We start from the raw sequence: 18,518 nt of genomic DNA on the forward strand, positions 1-18,518 counted from the left end.
ATAACTTCCCTCCAAGGAGCAAACATCTTTTAATATCATGGCTGCAGTTACCATCTGCAGTGATTTTGGAGCCTTGGAAAATAAAACCTGTCACTGCTTCGACTTTCCCCCCTTCTATTTGCCATGAAGTTATGGGACCGAATGTTATGATCTTAGTGTGGTTTTTTTTCATTGTTTTAAGCCAACTTTTTCACTCTCCTCTTTCACTCTTATCAAGAGGCTCTTTAGTTCCTCTTTACTTTCTTCCATTAGAAAGTTACAGAAATGGATATAAATTTCTGTAACTGGTGATGTATACAGAAATGAGAATTGTTGAGGTTATCTACCTCCCTATGTTCACTGTCCTACCTGAATGGGGAAACCTTTCAAGAGAAGGAATCTCCTTGTACCTATGAATTCACTGTCTTTTGATTCAAGAGCACAGACTTTTGACTCCCATCATTGCCCTTGAGTTGATGCATTCCTGTGGATTTGAAACATGCCATAAGCACACAACATTCCTAGAATGATTGACTCCCAGAACACTGAGGATAACATACTATGTTCTTGTAATAAGTGTCTCAGGTATAGATTTTGTGCCCGTGAGGGCACAAATTACATTTAGACTCCAATTACAATTCTTTCTCTCGGCTAATCAGTGGGTACTGTGGGTACAGAACTGACTGACTGAGGACCCCAGCACTTTGGTTCTCATTGTTGATATTTCTGGGATTCTCTGTGGTCCAGGCTTGAAAAAGGAATGGAAGACAATCACAGGGTGGGTGTGCAGAACCTGTGGGCCTATTGTGAGATGGTCTCAGTCTTGTATCCCTCTGCGTGGGGACCCAGAACAACATGTCAAGTGCTAGAGATGAGCAGTCAGGGGACTGTGAAGTTAGGGAAACATTTACTGAGTGCCTGCTGTGGGTCTCTGGCTGAAGACAAGAGGCCGAGTGTGGCCAGGCTTTCATTCAGACTCAGGTGCCAGGTGTCCCAGGATGGATACCCCTCCTCCCCGAGCCTAGCACAGAGTCAGCTGAGGCAGTTGTACTGAAGTAGTGCTTTTATTTACTGAAGTCCAAGTCATAAGTTCCAATGCATGGTGGGTTCTCCTTGCATCAGGGCAACACGCACTACTTGGAGGGTGGCTCTGGGTCTTTCGCCTCACTGACTCCAAGGGGCTTGGGATTGGCCTGTAGGAGGTCAGGGTTTGAGGTAGGAGTCTCCTCAGATCCCTGTGCCCACACCCTCCATGTGTACTGTCCCTCCTCACCCCACCACTGCCAGCCTCTGCACTTTTGCCCTGGGATGTGTCCCATTGGAAATGCCCTTCCTTGAGGACCATCTTCTGAGGTGCCTTCCCACCCACAGCTCTTCTCACAAGCTCTCTCTGCTCCCTGCTCCAGATTCCAGGACTCACAGCTTCTCCTAGGCCGGCCTCCTCCTCCTGCTTGCTCTGGGCTTGGGCAGGGACGTGTACCCCAAGTTTTTCCAGTTCCTCCTTCAGCCTGGATAGAAAGAGGTTGGAAGCGGGGTGGGAGGATGTGGAGGGAGAAGGGTGGGATTGTAAAGGGACAAGGAGACAGAGTCTAGGCGGGAGCAGAGACCCCCTCACACCCTCCTCCTGGGGGCTCGGGGGAAGGGCTCCACGCCCACCTATGCCTCTTCTGCCGCAGATGCTGACACTTCTGCTGCAGCTGCTCCTGGCGCTGGGCAGCGGCCTCCAGCAGCTCCTGGGCTTTCTTGTTCTCCTCCTCAAACAGATGACTGAGGGTGGGGCCGTGGGTGCTGGCAGCTCTCTCCCTCCACTCATTCCCCCCTCCCCATCCCTGTCTTACACCACAGCTGCTGCCTCCTGGCTGCGGAGGAAGAGCCCTTCACTGATTGTGTGGCCCTTGGCTCCAAACTGCGAGCACAGACGATGCTTCACATCCTCCAGCTTGGCCTCCATCAGCTTCTCTGCAGCAGGAAGGAGCAGATGGGCAGGGCAGGGAAGGGCAGGGCAGATCAGGGCATCCCCATCTTCCAGGCCTCACCTTCCTTAAGCAACTGCTCCTTGCTGCTGTCCAGGGTGCCAATCTCCAGGGCCAGCCGCTCTGGTTGCTGATGGATAGAAAGGAGACCTGTCCACAACTGCTGGCTTTCTCCCATGTGCCTCAGAGAAGCCGATCTGGATCTGGTCTTTATTTATAGGCCTCACTTCCTGCGTGCCAGGCACAGTCCAGCTTCAGGGCCTCTGCATTGGCCGTTTCCTCTGTCTGGAACTGTTCTACCCCAGATACCTGTGGTGCTATGCAGGAGAAGCTCATAAGGCGGTTAGTGTTCAGGAATTCTGCAAGGAGATCCTGCAAACACCAAAATTCAAGACTGTTCTCTGGAGAGTCAGTTACCAGTCCAGCACTGTAGCTCCTGCTCTTCCCTCCATGTGACCTCACCGAGTCCGTCCATCCTGACTTTCACCCTCTCTGCCTATTTTCTTGTTTGGGATCCCTAGGTGGCAAATAGTGGCCTGCTTATTTCCCCACTATCTGCCCTGTGTCTGTGATGGCCCCAAAGACATCCATGAATCTCCTTAATGGATAACACCGCCTCGGTTCTTCAGAGTTCCTGTTGAACTCTTAAGGCCCCTGGGAGGCACCAGAGATGGGTGGGCAGGGTCAGTAAAGATGGCAACATCTGGTGGCAGTGAGGGTGATGAGGAACTAGGTTCAGTGTGACTCTGGCTGCCTGGGCTTGCTCAGGAACTGGCTGTGGCAATTGACAGGAGGGAGGCCTGGAGGATGACACTGAGTTTTGGGCCTAGTGCTGCCAGGGAAGATGTGGAAGGTGGATAGAGTAGCTCTGAGTGCCTCACGTGGAATTCCCATAGGTCCTTATGCTGGCCCATCAGATCCTCCAGTTGCTCCTCGAAATCCAACCTGGGAAGCAAACACACAGGATGAGGGGCTGTGGGCTGAGACTCCCCTCCCAACCTGGCCCACACTGGTGTCTTTATGTACAGATGGGAGGGAGCTTGCCCGTGCTCTTCGCTCTGCTGCAAGCACCTTTGCCTCCTTGACCCTCCAAGCTTCCGCTCAGCCAGGCCCTCTTCTAATCCCCATTCCTAGTATTACCTCCTCCCCGCTCACAGCCTGTCCCACCCCCCAGGCCTCGGGAGGTGGACTTTACCTCAGCTGCCTCTGTCTGTTCTTCTCTTGCTCAATCTGGGAGCTCAGGGCAGAAATCCGCTCTTTGCACTCCTGCAGCATGCTCCGCTTCCTGGCAAGAGGCAAGGCAGTCACGCTTTCTGAATAATCTCTCCCTAGGAGGGACCTGGGGTGGAGCTCCCATCTCCTTCTCCTGACATCTGTTCTAGCCTTCCAGACTGAGTTCCTTTCTGTAACTTTTGGGGTGGTATGAACTCATGCCCTCTGGAATGTCACTGTGAAAATTACAGAGATCAGTGTGGGCGTGGTCACACACACAAGCACACACATACTGATCTCATGTGAATTCCTCAAACATATTCAGTGTTGGTATGCTAGGGGCTTGGGGGCCTCTGGTTACAAAATGAGCAATATAAGCATTCAGGAGCTAGAGAGATCAGTGGATAGAAGGATCATGGGTGAATGGGGAGAGGCTGGTGGACAGATGGTTGGCTTGACACTGAAATGAAGGGACAGATGAAATGATAAAAAGTACAGAATAAAAACCAGCTGAAGGAATTTAATTGACATTCTAGCAAATCAATGATTATCTCAGTGAATAAGATGGTAATCAATACTACCACCTACTGTTGGGAGTCATGGTCTCCCTATTTTATAGAAGAAGAAGATGAGAGCTGTGGGTCTAAGGCCGATTTTCCTTAGTTTTCTTTTTTCTTTTTTTTTTTTTTACCAGAATGAAGGGGTAGTGCTCACAGGGGCTAGGTGGAAGCTCTTACCTCTGTGCCTCATTCTCCTTATCCTGGCAGTGGAGCCGAAGGATCCTCAGGGTCTCTGCAGGGAGAGGAAGTTAGGACCCTGTGACAGCCCATCATGGCTGAGGTTTGGGCAGGGGTAAAAACACCAGATTATGTGAGGTCTCCTGAAGAGCTGATAGGACTTTGTCATCTACTGCATGTCTGGTGGAAGGCACAGGAGGGAGGCAAGGTGATTCAGGCTTCAAAAGGCTTTTACTGCTATACAGTGGGTTTCTGAAAGGTGGCAAAGGCAAAAACCTGGAGATAAAGTAGGTGCAATTACCTTGCTTTTTGCTCAAGATCTCTTTCAGGCGCACTTTCTCTCCACTCACTGGAAAACATGGAAACATGTTCGGGCATTACCAACCACTCACTGTATCCTGAGAGACTGGGCTTGGTAAGCCCTAACCCCAACCCCAAATGCAGACCCCCTTCGAGGTAACTGCCCTTCCCCTCCTGTGCCCATGCTCCCTGTTGGCACCACAGGGCGCTTGATAAAGGGTGGCTGAGAGGACCCTGTGGAACGCCAGTGCAGTCACATGGAGGGAAGAGAAAAACACGGTGCGTCAAGTTGGGTAAAGGCTGTGAAGAAGCACATCATCAGTAAGGGGCATGTGACTGGGGAGGGCAGGCTGCTGACTTTGGGTGGGGAGATTGGGGAAGGCCTCTCTGAGAAAGGGGCATTTGAGCTGAGAGCTGAATGATGTCATGAGGCAATAGGAATCTGTATTATATGGGGGAACTGCCTAGCAAAGGTCCTGAGGTAGGAGTATACTTGGAGGTGTTTCAGGAACACTCCCCAAAACAGTGGGATGGGGAAGACTGGTAGGTCCTGTGGTTGGAGAGGGTGCAGGACTGCTTGGCCACAGCAGCAGTGCTGACTGTCTGGAATATTGAGTTCAAGGATGCGTGACATTGTGGGGACCTCTGGGTGATTCTTCTCCCCCCCCCCCCCCCCCCCCCACACCACGCAGGCTTACATGAGTCCAGTTCCTTCTGCAGTGTCTCCCAGACAGTCCGGGCATCTCCCAGCTCCTCACTAGCTTTCTTTTTTGCTGTGCCAAACCACAGGACATTGTGTAAGTGTCTGTCCTTGCAAACATTTCACATTTGTCTTCAAGTAAACCTAGAGGGGCCCCTAGAGGATTTTACAGAGCAGGAAACAAGGCTTCCAGAGCCAAAGCTCTTCTTGGGCTCAGCTGACAGCAGGGCCAGGTTAATAAACGTGACTGTAGCACCTGTATTTAGATGGACCAATCCATGTTTGGTTTAATGCTCCCATTTCAAAACACTAGTAATTTTGAATAAGGGGCCCTGCATTTTCATTTTGCACTGGGCCCTGCAAATCATGTAACTACTCCTGGCAGACAAGTCAAGGTCCTGAGCTCACCTTGCTGAACCTCATTAATCCGGTTAATCAGGACTTCAACCCTGGGCTCTAGGCTTCCCACTGCAGGGAGAAAAGGAGGATGAGTGAAAATGACAGGGCAGGCAGAGGAAGATGGATGCCCTCCAAGGGCTCACATTCTGGGGAGGGGAGGCAGGAACACATAGAGATACTGAGTCAGGTTGTGATAACTTCAAGGGAAATAGAGGAGCAACAGATTAAAAAGTGAAGGAGTGGGAAGTGCTTCTTCAGATATGGCAAGACCTCTTGAGTGTCCCAAATCAAGTGAGGAGGGCAGGCCTTGCAGTTCCCTGGGTTGGGGTGGGAGACAGTCAGTGCAAAGGCCTACTCTGAGATAGGAACATGCGGGAAGGTAGCTAGCAGACAGCAGATTTGATGTGGGGGAAAGGAAGATAAAGATAAAATCCTGGATTCAGTAGAGTACAGAGGGAGCCAAATGGATGGCTAGCAAGGGGACTGAAACTGTGTTTTGGGAAAATGTTTTGCATTTTATCCCCTTATACTTAAATTTTGAATCATGAAGTCATATTTTTACTTCAAAAAATTAACTTTTGAAACTAAGAACAAATGAGTTAATTTCCAAAGGTGGTGAATTTAGGGGCTTAGAATTGATTCCACTTCTGCCTGACCCCAAACCTCGGGCTGAGCTTCAGTTACAGAGGAGACACGTGACCTTTCTGCAACTTCTTCACCATTCCCATCAAGTCTTCAATTTTCTGTGAAGACTTGGCCTGCCCTGCGGAGACAAAACCAAACATTTTAGTATGCAGTAATGAGAAGCCTAAAGAAGGATCTGGTAACTTGGGCTGGGACTGAGGTGGGCTGAGGGCAGGTCTCCAGGCAGAGTGGTGCCTCTGCTTCTTGGCCTGAGGGAGACATTGCAGAAGAGACGTATCAGAGAGACCCCTTCATGGTCATCTTTTCCTAAAGGGTGATTGACACCACAGATTTCCCCTTAATAAAACTCAGAGTAAGAGAAAGGGTACAAAAGGAGTACGTCAAGGCTGTATATTGTCACCCTGCTTATTTAACTTATATGCAGAGTACATCATGAGAAACGCTGGGCTGGAAGAAGCACAAGCTGGAATCAAGATTGCCAGGAGAAATATAAAGAACGTCAGATATGCAGGTGACACCACCCTTACGGCAAAAAGTGAAGAAGAACTAAAGAGCCTCTTGATGAAAGTGAAAGAGGAGAGTGGAAAAAGTTGGCTTAAAGCTCAACATTCAGAAAACTAAGATCATGGCATCTGGTCCCATCACTTCATGGCAAATAGATGGAGAAACAGTGGAAACAGTGGCTGACTTTATTTTTCTGGGCTCCAAAATCACTGCAGATGGCAACTGCAGCCATTAAATTAAAAGACCTTTACTCCTTGGAAGGAAAATTATAACGAACCTAGACAGCATATTAAAAAGCAGAGACATTACTTTGTCAACAATGATCCGTCTAGTCAAGGCTATGGTTTTTCCAGTGGTCATGTATGGATGTGAGAGTAGGACTATAGAGAAAGCTGTGCGCCGAAAAATGGATGCTTTTGAACTGTGCTGTTGCAGAAGACTCTTGAGAGTCCCTTGAACTGCAAGGAAATCCAACCAGTCCATCCTAAAGGAGATCAGTCCTGGGTGTTCATTGGAAGGACTGATGTTGAAGCTGAAACTCCAATACTTTGGCCACCTGATGCAAAGAGCTGACTCATTTGCAAAGACCCTGATGCTGGGAAAGATTGAGGGCAGGAGGAGAAGGGGATGACAGAGGATGAGATGGTTGGATGGCATCACTGACTCAATGAACATGGGTTTGGGTGAACTCCAGGAGTTGGTGATGGACAGGGAGGCCTGGCGTGCTGTGGTTCATGGGGTCGCAAAGAGTCGGGCACGACTGAGTGAATGAACTGAACATACTGTTGGTACTGTTCAAATCTTGGTCAAAGCTCAGGATGTAATAACAGAAAAAAAGAAGTAGTATTAAAAATTGGAAACAAGGAGCTAGAAGTCATTGTTAACTGGTAGATTGTCATCTATAATGTCATCTATAATCAACTATAGATTTATAGAGACTATTACCCAAAGAAACCTCACAAGGAATAGTGAGAAAATTTAATGATGTATCTTTAAACATATAAATATAAATAGCTTTTCTATATATATGTTTCATATTAACTTGCTTATAGTCAACATAGGCATTTATTTTTAAATCCTTAATAAGTTAGTAGATCCAGGCAATTATTATTAGTGCTATTAACATGACAATAAAGATAACTGGACACCATGAGCTATTTGATGTAAAAATACAATGGAGGATTCTTGTCAAAAAAATGATGCTAACACTTGTTAAGCCTATCAATCTCAATAACCAATTTAGAGGAAATACAGGGACAGAGGACCATTTAAGTGGCACACGGGCATGCAATTAGCAACATCCACACTGGGAAACTTCACAGGAAAAATGACTCATTTTTTTTTAATTTAAAAAGATTTTAGGGGAAAAAGGAGACAAGAAGACCCTTACAGACAAAGAGACATTAAAGAAACATATCGACCAATCTCAATAAATGGGCAATATTTGGATTTTGATTCAATCCAACATGCTTTTTAAAATATTGATCACACATTCAGGGAAATTTGAAAACTGACTATAGATAGTTGAAACAAAGGAATTATTGTGGCTGTAATTCAGATGTGGGGCTTCCCTGGTGGCTCTGATGATAAATGCAACCTGAGGAGACCCAGGTTCAATCCCTGGGTCAGGAAGACTCCTTGGAGAAGGCAATGGTGACCCATTCCAGTATTCTTGCCTGGAAAATTCCATGGACAGAGAAGCCCGGTGGGCTACAGTTCATGGGGTCACAAGGAGTTGGACACAACTAAGCAACTAACACACACATTCAGAAGTGGTAATGCCACTGTGGTTACTTTTCTGAAAACAGTACTTATTTTTTAGAGATATACATGCAAATATTTATGGGTGATATGTTATAATGCCTGGGATACTTCAAAATAAAACAGTGGAGTAGGTGGTAGGCAGTGGGTGAGGATAACGAAGAAACAAGATTGGTCAAGAGCTGATAACTGCTAAAACTGAAAGATGAGTTCACAGGGTAATTATCCTTAGTTGTTAATTTTTTTTTAAATTGAGTTACAATGTTGTATGAGTTTCTCCTTGCACAGTAATATATATAAACATTTTAAGATTCTTTTCTATTATAGATTATAAAATATTGAATATATTGAATATAGTTTCCTGGACTATACAGTAGGGTCCTGTTAACTATATTTGCATTTCAATTCCACATATAAATGATATCATATGATATTTGTCTTTTTCTGTCTGATTTACTTCATTTAGTATGATAACCTCTAGGTCCACCTATGTTGCTGCAAATGGCATTATTTCATTCTTTTTATCTTGTTTGTTGCTCATTCACTAAGTCATATCTGACTCTTTATGAGCCCTTAGACTGCAGCACACCAGGCTCCTGTCCTCCACTATCACCTGGAGTTTGCTCAAACTCATGTTCATTGAGTCGGTGATGTGATCCAACCATCTCATCCTCTGCTGCCCCCTTTTCCTTTTGCTTTGTATCTTTCCCAGGATCAAGGTCTTTTTCAATGAGTCAGTTCTTTGCATCAGGTGGCCAAAGTACTGGAGCCTCAGCTTTAGCATCAGACTTTCCAGTGACTATTCAGGGTTGATTAACATTGTATAGGGGGATTCTCTTCTCTTCACACCCTCTCCAGCACTTATTATTTGTAGATTTTTTTTTTCATGATTGTCATTCTGATCAGTGTGAGGTGATATCTTAGTGTAGTTTTGATCTGTTTTTCTGTAATAATTAGCAATGTTGAGTATCTCTTCATGTGCCTATATTCTTTTGTATATGCTTAAACTTTTCCATAATAAAAAGGTTTTTAAAAAATCACCCAACCAAACAACCAATCAAAATAGAGAAGGTAAGTAATTATTTCTACAGAAGAATGGAAAAATGGAGAAAACAGGTAACTAAAAACTACACTAATGGTTAATAATATCTGAAAAGATGTACAACCTTAGTCATAATTAAAAAGATGAAAATGACAAGTTGTATCTAGCAGCTTGGTAAAGATTAGTAAGTCTGATAATGCCTCGTGTTTATTACAATGTAGGGAAACAGGCACTAATGCACACTGACAGACTGTGGAAACTGATGCAAACTTCTGGAGGATGGGTTGGCTGCATCAACATTTTTAAGACAAAATTTCACTTCTAGGAATTTATCCATCAGATATGCTTGGTTACATATCTATGTCAAAAATGGGAAACTTGAATGCCCATCAGTAGAGAACTTATGATTCATGCTCACAAGAGAATACTGTGCAGACATCGAAAAGAGGTAGATTTATATGTATTAACAATGAAAGAGATCCTAGATAGACTGAAAGGAAAGGAAGTGCAAAATGGTATAATATAGAATCCCATCTGGCTACAAAAAGAGGTGAAAAAATATTTTGTCAGTCTAAAAATATATGTGTCTTATTTCTAGAAAATTTCTGGCCCAAATCACACAAAAGTATTTTCAACAGTAATTCTTCTGGAGAGTAGAAGTGGAAGGATAGGTAAGAGAATGTTTACTTTTCACTGTATACTTCTACATATGGTTTTACTTTTAAAAGTTAATAGACTTCCCTAGGTGATCCAACAATGAATTTATAGTTTTCTTGAGCAACCATTTGCCCAGGTATTATTGTTAATAGACTGTGCAGTGAGCTGCACCTTTATTTTTTCTTTATCACATATTATAAGGTAAGGCACAGAGTGGGAAAGCAGAATATATCTGTTGAACAAGTCAAATAACATGTTGCTAATAAAAAAAAATCAAGGGTACAAAACTGCCTATGTTGTATGAGCCCCCTACTTTTTACTTATTTTAAAATAATTTCAAATTTACTTAAAAGTTGCAGAAATAGAACACATGGCTCTATATACCCTTCACCCCGATTTTACATTTGCTAATAATCCTGAACTTTGAGAATAAGTTGCAGACACAATTCTTTATTACTCCCGAATACCCCAGTGTGAAGTTCTGAAGTACAAGGACACGCTCCTGTGTAGTAACAACAGTACAACAATTAAAACAGGATAGCAGTGACAGATATTAACATGTGATCACCAAGTGGCATTTAAAAAATATCTCCTGCTTTCACTTTTATAAATTAAAAGTTCCACAAGTGTCAATTACATAGCCTTGGTAGAAAAAAACAAATATTAAGATTAAAAACGTTCCTTCACCTTTGTATTGCCCTCAGAAACTAGATCCCTCCATCAGAGTCATCAATTAGGAAAGCAGCCTCCAGACATCTTTCTGTGCAACCTACACAGTACTGCAATTTTTCCATCTTGCTTTACTCTCATAAAAATATCTGTTTTGAAGATCATATTGTATCTGTATGTCTAATAATTTAAAAGTTGACTTGGTTAAGTAGATTTTAATTCCACTTCCTCTTCACTTTAGAAATCCATCGCACAGGTATATCCCAGTGTGCATGGGATTTAGCTATTCCCTTCCCAAGTTTTACTACCACCATCTAGGCGCCAGTGACTATCCAATCCATGTGTCTATATATGTCTTGTGTGATCCTCTAGGAATGTGACCAAAAAGGAGAAAAAATAATTTAAATGTTAAAATGTGTGCCAGAAGGACTACTGAAAAGCTTTTACCCTTTCTTCCTCTCATCTGAGTATGATATGGTCTGTATCTTTACACTATTGTTAACACTAAATAGCACCACTACCCCCTTTTTAAAAACAACATAATAGATTGAAAATGGAATCTTGATGTTCCTTATTTTCTTTCATTGCTATAGAATGAATGTTTGTGTCCCTCCATATTTCATTTGTTGCCATCCTAAAGTCTGATGAGATGGTATTAGGGGATGGGGCCTTTGGGAGGTGATTAGGTCATGAGGCTACAGCCCCCATGAATGAGATTAGCACATTATAAGAGAACCTAGAGAGCTCCCTTGCCCATTGTGCTGTGAAGACACAGATGGACATCTAAGATTCAAGAAACTGGTCTTCACCACACACAAGAAATGGTATTTCACCAGTTATAAGACACTGGTGAAGTCAACTGCAGCTTCATCTAAATATGTAGCTTAATGAACTTGAAACAAAGATACTAAGAAGTTTCTTTAGCACAGTGGTGACCACGGTAGGTGCTTAAGAGATCTATATGCATCTGTTCTGTTTTTCTTTTTGTTCTTAGCTGAGGATTATCACTGGATGCCACTCTCTGCTCCAAGCAAGCTTTCTGTGCTAAGTTTATTTCATTATTTAAACTTTCATTTTACTTATATAAAAAAGAAAAGGCCACAAAGCACCTGTCATGTACTAACCAAGACAGCACTACTGCCTGCAGGTGTGAAGGATATGACCAAGGGGGGTCCATGAGAGAACCCTAATACAGGGAGACACGTAGGCCAAGAAGAGCAGAGTCAACCAGCTGAGGGATGGGTGTTCCTTGTACAATTCTCTCCCCTTTTGTGTTAACACCTAGGAGCATATCCTTCGAGGGGTGAACAAGCCTGGGAATATTTTTTATCTTTCTTCTCTGTGCTAGGCTGTAATTTCAGAAAACTTTATAATCGTAATGAGCTGCCATGCCTCTCCTTTCCCGGTGAGGTGGGAGCCATTGCTCAACAGGTCAGTGTCAGGAAGGAAAAAAACGTAATGCTATGGGGGGGAAGTCTGGATCCTGGTTTGGGGGGCGGGGGAATCTGTTTTTGAGGACCATTATGGAACAGGGAAATTCAGGTGTTTGGTGCTGTGAGATGAGAGATATGGGACAGACTCCTTCCCTCGGGTAAGACAGCCCCAAGAACAAGTCCCTTTCTGTTGCAGGAGATGCCTGTGGAGACGCTTAGGATGAGACTGAAAGGATGTCCTCTGCCTACTTGAAGCTACATAAGCAGAGCAGATGGGGGCAAACGAGGCCAAAGGAAGTGAGTGAACGTGGGACACGGGCCTATGGGTGAGATTCCTCGCGGCACCCGGCAGAGCTGCCAAGATCCTTCTCATGGGGCTGAAGGTCATTTTTCCTCACGCCCGCCCGGACTCTGAGGAAGCAACGCCCGCGTACATTCCCTGCCTGCCCAGCCCTCTACAGCATAGGTTGGGGGCCGCCGCCACGCCCAGCTCTACCTCTGGCCTCGTCAGTCGGGCCCACGGCTCCCGCCGGTTCCGCATTCGAGGATCCCGGCCGCCCAGCCATGTCCTCTCAGCTCGCCCGCGTGGGAGCCTCCTCTGGGATTGGACGGAACCCGCGCCAGGGGCGGGGCGTCCTCAGGACGCCTGCGCAGTGCGCCCCTGCGCCGAATGCCCCTGGCGGACAGTTAGGGTGACGGTTGGGCAAGCGCCAGTGCGCACGCTTGAGTCCACCCGGAACAGATTCCGTGCAGAGTAGGTGTGGGTCATGCACGGGTTTGTCATCCAGGCTGGTGATTGGCTAGTTGAGGAGCAGACGACTGCGCGTGACAGAGGTCTCACGAGGGCCTGTCCTACGTGGTGTCGCCCACCTGAACCTGGTGGTGGGGAGCCGAGTCTCTTCACATGTTGAGAGGCTGGCGGTTTACCCAAGGCCTCCAGGTGTCTTTCTGGAGGTTGGCCATAAATTTCCCCTCACCCCCTCTTTATTGCGAAGTTCAGACTTAAATTGAAGAAAGTAGGGCAAACCACTAGAACATTCAGGTATGATCTTAATCAGATCCCTTACAATTATGCAGTGGACGTGACAAGTAGATTGTAGGGATTAGATCTGATGGAGTGCCGGAAGAACTGTGGACAGAGGTTCCTGTGTACAGGAGGCAGTGATTAAGACCATTCCTAAGAAAGAGAAAAGCAAAAAGAAAAGTGGTTGTCTGAGAGGCCCTACAAGTAGCTGAGAAAAGAAGAGAAGCAAAAGGTAAAGAAGAATAGAAAAGATATACCCATCTGAATGCACAGTTCCAAAGAATAGCAAGGAGAGATAAGAAAGCCTTAATCAGTGATCAATGCAAAGATATAGAGGAAACCAATAGCATGGGAAAGACTAGAGATCTCTTCAAGAAAATTAGATATACCAAGGGAATATTTCATGCTAAGATGGGCACAATAAAGGACAGAAATGGTATGGACCTAACAGAAGCAGAAGATATTAAGAAGGTGACAAGAATACACAGAAGAACTATACAAAAAAGATTTTCATGACCCAGATAATCACGATGGTGTGATCACTCACCTAGAACCAGACATCCTGGAGTCTGAAGTCAAGTGGGCCTTAGGAAGAATCGCTATGAACAAAGCTAGTGGAGGTGATGGAATTCTAGCTGACCTATTCCTAATCCTAAAGGATGATGCTGTTAAAGTGCTGCATTAAATATGTCAGCAAATTTGGAAAACTCAGCAGTGGCCACAGGACTGGAAAAGGTCAGTTTTCATTTCAGTCTGAAAGAAGGATAATGCCAAAAATGTTCAAACTATTGCACAATTACACTCATCTCACACACTAGCAAAGTAATGCTCAAAATTCTCCCAGTGAGGCTTCAATAGTATGTGAACTGAGAACTTCCAAATGTTCAAGGTGGATTTAGAAAAGGTAGAGAAAACAGAGATCAAATTGTCAACATCTGCTGGATCTTAGCAAAAGCAAGAGAGTTCCACAAAAACATCGACTTCTGCTTTATTGACTATGCCAAAGCCTTTGGGTGGAACACAACAAACTGAAAAATTCTCAAGAGATGGGAATACCAGACCACCTGATCTGCCTCCTAAGAAGTCTGTATGCAGGTCAGGAAGCAACAGTTAGAACTGGACATGGAACAACAGACTGGTTCCAAATAGGGAAAGGAGTACGTCAAGGCTGTATATTGTCACACTGCTTATTTAGCTTATATGCAGAGTACATCATGGGAAATGCTGGGCTGGATGAAGCACAAGCTGGAATCAAGCTTTCTGGGAGAAATATCAATAACCTCAGATATGCAGATGACAGCACCCTTATGGCAGAAAATGAAGAGGAACTGAGGAGCCTCTTGATGAAAGTGAAAGAGGAGAGTGAAAAGCTAACTTAAAACTCAATGTTCAAAAAACTAAGATCATGGCATCCGGTCCCATCACTTCATGGCAAATAGATGGGGAAACAATGCAAACAGTGACATATTTTATTCTCTTGGGCTCCAAAATCACTGCAGATGGTGACTTCCTTCCTTGGAAGGAAAGCTAGACAACATATTAAAAAGCAGAGATATTACTTTGCTGACAAAATCCATCTAGTTAAAGCTATGGTTTTTCCAGTAGTCATGTATGGATGTGAGAGTTGGACCATGAAGAAAGCTAAGCACCGAAGAATTGATGCTTTTGAACTGCAGTGTTGGAGAAGACTCTTGAGAAGCCCTTGGACTGCAAGGAGATCCAACCAGTCCATCCTAAAGGAAATGAGTCCTGAATATTCATTGGAAGGACTGATGCTGAAGCTCCAATACTTTGGCCACTTCATGTGACAAAACGACTCATTGGAAAAGACTCTGATGCTGGGAAAGATTGAGGGCAGGAGGAAAAGGGAATGGCGGAGGATGAGATGGTTGGATGGCATCTCTGACTCGATGGACATGAATCTGAGCAAGCTCTGGGAGTTGGTGATGGACGGGGAAGCCTGGTATGCTGCAGTCCATGGGGTCACAGTGTCCTCCACAACTGAGTGACTGAATTGAACTGAACCTACAAATGATAGCATCCTCCACAGAGTAGTGTTGCAGGAATTGGGATGTGTCTTGGGGATCAAGGTAAGGGGGATGAAGTAATGTGACACAAGCCTTGAGTGTTTCCTCTGGAATATTCCTTTCTAATTGACAATCTAGGAACAGGATTTTCCCTAAACTCTACTTGCCCAAGGAAACAGAATTGGGCATGAAGAAATGCTGCTGCCTTGTGGCCACTTCCTATAACAAAAACTTAAACATCAGTGCTGATGGACTCTTATTACTCTGAAGCCCTCCAGGCTGTCAATGACACTTGCTCTCAAGTAATGTCCCAGGGTAAATCATTGGAAGAAAATTCAAAACGGCGACTCTAGGAGGTCAGTTTCAAGACATAAATGGTATTCATGATGTGTAATTTCCAAAAGCATTTGGAAAAATACTGTACCTCATTCACTATTAAATCAATGCAAACCAAAAGTACCATGAAGAATCAGCTCACACTGGTCACATTGGCCAGCATCAAAAAGATCTACAAAGAATAAATCCTGCAGAGGGCATAGGGAAAAGGAAATCCTCCTTTTCTCTGGGGAGGAGTATGAACAGGTGTGGGAACTCTGGAAAATAACATGGAGGTTCCTTAAAAAACTAAACACAGGGGTACCATATGATCTGGCAATCCCACTGCTGGGTTTAGATCCAGAGAATATCAGAATTCAAAATGACACATGTGTAAGGTAAGCGTGGAGAAAAAGAGAGCAAGCCAGGCAGTCAGGCAGAGAAAGATTTATTATAGGAAGAAAGAAAGTGGCTTTAGAGAGAAACCAGTGCTGACCCTTTACAGCCAACCCTACTTAGTTTATCTTTAGCCTGCAGCTGGGGTCTTGTGATCATGGGTCTCACAGACAGGTGGTCATGTAGTCTTGAGAAACTGGCACCAGCAGGGAAAAACAGGATATCACCTTAAGGAAAGAACAGGATGCCCACCAGGGCAATGTGGCCACTGTGATTTCATCCTTTGTCAGGTCACCACAATGGGCCATGTTAAAACTACATGCTGTGAGCCCCTTGTGGACCCCAACAACATGCACCCCTGCTTTCAGGGCAGCACAGTTTACAATAGCCAAGACACTGGAATTGACCAAAATCTGCATCAACATAAAAATGAGGATAGAATTGTACACCTCAACACTGGAGTCCTACTCAGCCTTAAAAAAAAAAACATGAAAAGGTTTTTCAGATAAATACAAGTTTCTGATTTTCAGAAAATAATACTGAATTGAGTAAAAAAAAAATTGAAGAATTCTAATGAGAAACCTGATGTCTTCATAAAGCTGCTAGCATAAGGGATTAATTACATAGAACTGATTAAACTGGTAAATATGGTTTTAATTTTTATGATCTCTATCTCAAAGAATTACTGGTTTAAATCTGTGTTTTCCATGTGTAAGAAAAAAATTCTTCAATTAATTATGAATTGTATTAAATAGCTTGGTAGATTATGCTGTTTGGAACATTTATCTTTTTCTCTCTACCTGGTTCATCCTGCCAGTAACATATGCGTGTCTCAAAGATTAAACCGTGCGTGAGTGTGCATGGCCAGTATAACGAAACTGCAGGTAGCTTATTAAATCAGTTATGGCTCCTTTGGCCACTCTATTATTATAACTGGATTATAATTAGTTATACTAATTGTAAGGTATAGTTCGGGCTGAGGCAGGAAAAGAAAGATGACCTCAACAGAAGTAGGGTATCTTCATTCAGGCAAGGAGGGTGACTGTTGGCCTAACAACCAGGCTGAGCGCTGAGAGGGATCAGGGAGGCTCCATATTTATAGGGAGGTTTGTGGAAGTGATAAGGGAAACATTTATCAGCAGGATGTTTTGGGTATTCTTTAGTTGAGATGGCATTTGTAGTTGGGCAGGGGGTGATAAGTCTTCTGGGCAGGTGTGGGGGTGGAGGGTTTCTGGACAGGAGGCAATAAGTCCCGGATGGATGCAAGCGGCCTGGAGCATCAGGGGGCTCAGCAGGGCCTCTGAGGCCGTGTCCTCTCCTCTGGCCAGAGGCGCCCCCACCAGTCGCCAGTCACACATTCCGTCTTCAGCCTGTGCTTCCTGCCTCCTGATGCCTGCGTCCATCCGTCACTCTGCACTGGGGCGCTTACATCCTGTCTGATTTGTAAGATTGTTGCCTCTTAGAGTAGCCAGTGTGTTAATCAGACCTTCAACAAAGTTAATATGACTAAAAATATTTAAGGAAATAATTGTAATAGTGTGATTCTAGATATGGGAAGAAACAATAAAGGAAAATGTCTCCTGGATTATAGTTACACAGAATTCAGAGAATTTTAATTATTGATGGAGCCTGGTCCAAAACTTAACCCCTGAAGTGATATATCAAGAGTTTTTTGACTGAACTGGGATGAACTTTCCATTGACATGGGACAAACATTGATCTTTAAATGTTTCCCAATAATGGTCATTCATGACCAAGAAGGGAATACCTGAGAAATGGAATCAGCAATTGCAGCTCTTCAGTGTGAGCCAGTGTGCCCTGAGAAAGGGGAATGCACCTGCTACCTGGCAGTCATTAGACTGCAGCCACTCCAGCCACTCCCTGTGGTGAACCTTGAGGAAACTCTGAGAATGCAGGATTACAGGCCCCAGACAGCTAAGATATATAAAATAAATTCAATGAGCCCTGACTCTTGCATCTTCCCACGCATAGAAAAGCACTGAATTTCTTGAGATGCTGCCTCTTACATTTGAAGTTCAGCATTTCTAAGTCTACAGGTGTAAAGTAGGTACTTTTCCAAGGGAAATAAAGGAAGATAAGTCTCAACATTTAAAAATACTGGCACTGGTGGTGTTGTACCCGGATTGCGGAATTCCCCCAAACACAACAGGAGCAGCGGATCGATGCAAAAGCAGTGAGGAACTTTATTACAAGCTCGAGCAGGGACCCTCTTCACATAATGGTGAAGGAGCCCCGAGTGAAAGCGGCGAGTCTTTTTTATACTGTCTCGCAGGGACGGCGGGAAGGGAAGCCTAGGGGGATTGGCTAATTCATACGGTGCGCGGGAAGGAAAACTTAGGGGGATTGGCTAGTTTATACTGTGCAGCCAGGGAAGCGGGAAGTCTTGGTGGGATGGGGGTGGGGTGAGGGACTCCTCCTGCCCTTCTAGATTGCCTAGGGGTGGAGGGTAACTCGTCTCCTTCTGATTGGTTGGTTTGACAAAGTTTTTTCTCTTCTTCTCGGGAGGGGTTCTCTGCTCAGAATTGCAATGCTATCTAAAATGGAGTTGTTTTAAAATTTTCTTTCACAGTGGCAGGCACTCCCAGGAAGATCCATCTGACAAGCAAACCAGCCCCTCTTCTCCCACAAGATTGTGAAATGGACTTTGAGAGGCAGGAATAGTAACGAGGAAGGGTTGATTTTAAATTTAAGCTGGATCTGCTTCTGTGACTTTAACCCTTTTTT

The 18,518-nt window shown here is 44.5% G+C and overlaps 1 protein-coding gene across 1 annotated transcript; it reads right to left on the reverse strand.

Moving 5' to 3' along the window:
* Positions 1 to 1,024: 1,024 nt before the first annotated feature.
* SYCE1 (synaptonemal complex central element protein 1) lies at positions 1,025 to 12,622 on the reverse strand. The gene is made up of 13 exons (XM_020880028.2): positions 12,508 to 12,622; positions 6,001 to 6,063; positions 5,310 to 5,369; positions 4,900 to 4,974; positions 4,203 to 4,250; positions 3,902 to 3,956; positions 3,148 to 3,237; positions 2,834 to 2,897; positions 2,016 to 2,082; positions 1,818 to 1,938; positions 1,636 to 1,746; positions 1,400 to 1,487; positions 1,025 to 1,172 (listed from the first exon to the last, which is right to left on the reverse strand). Exons 1-13 carry the CDS (start codon positions 12,575 to 12,577, stop codon positions 1,113 to 1,115), a joined length of 972 nt encoding a protein of 323 aa, XP_020735687.1. The 5' UTR covers positions 12,578 to 12,622; the 3' UTR covers positions 1,025 to 1,112.
* Between the last annotated feature and the right edge of the window lie 5,896 nt (positions 12,623 to 18,518).

This window comes from Odocoileus virginianus, chromosome 7, assembly GCF_023699985.2.
Source record: "Odocoileus virginianus isolate 20LAN1187 ecotype Illinois chromosome 7, Ovbor_1.2, whole genome shotgun sequence".
NCBI classification, from domain to species: domain Eukaryota; kingdom Metazoa; phylum Chordata; class Mammalia; order Artiodactyla; family Cervidae; genus Odocoileus; species Odocoileus virginianus.

Bases quoted from the DNA above. Each gene is read 5' to 3' on its own strand.
- SYCE1 (XM_020880028.2), bottom strand. From the start codon at position 12,577: ATGGCTGGGCGGCCGGGATCCTCGAATGCGGAACCGGCGGGAGCCGTG. The intron at 5,370-6,000 runs GTCACGTGTCTC...TTCTCCCTGCAG, and splicing joins GGTGAAGAAGTTGCAGAAAG to TGGGAAGCCTAGAGCCCAGG. The intron at 1,488-1,635 runs GTGGGCGTGGAG...CTTTCTATCCAG, and splicing joins CTGCGGCAGAAGAGGCATAG to GCTGAAGGAGGAACTGGAAA.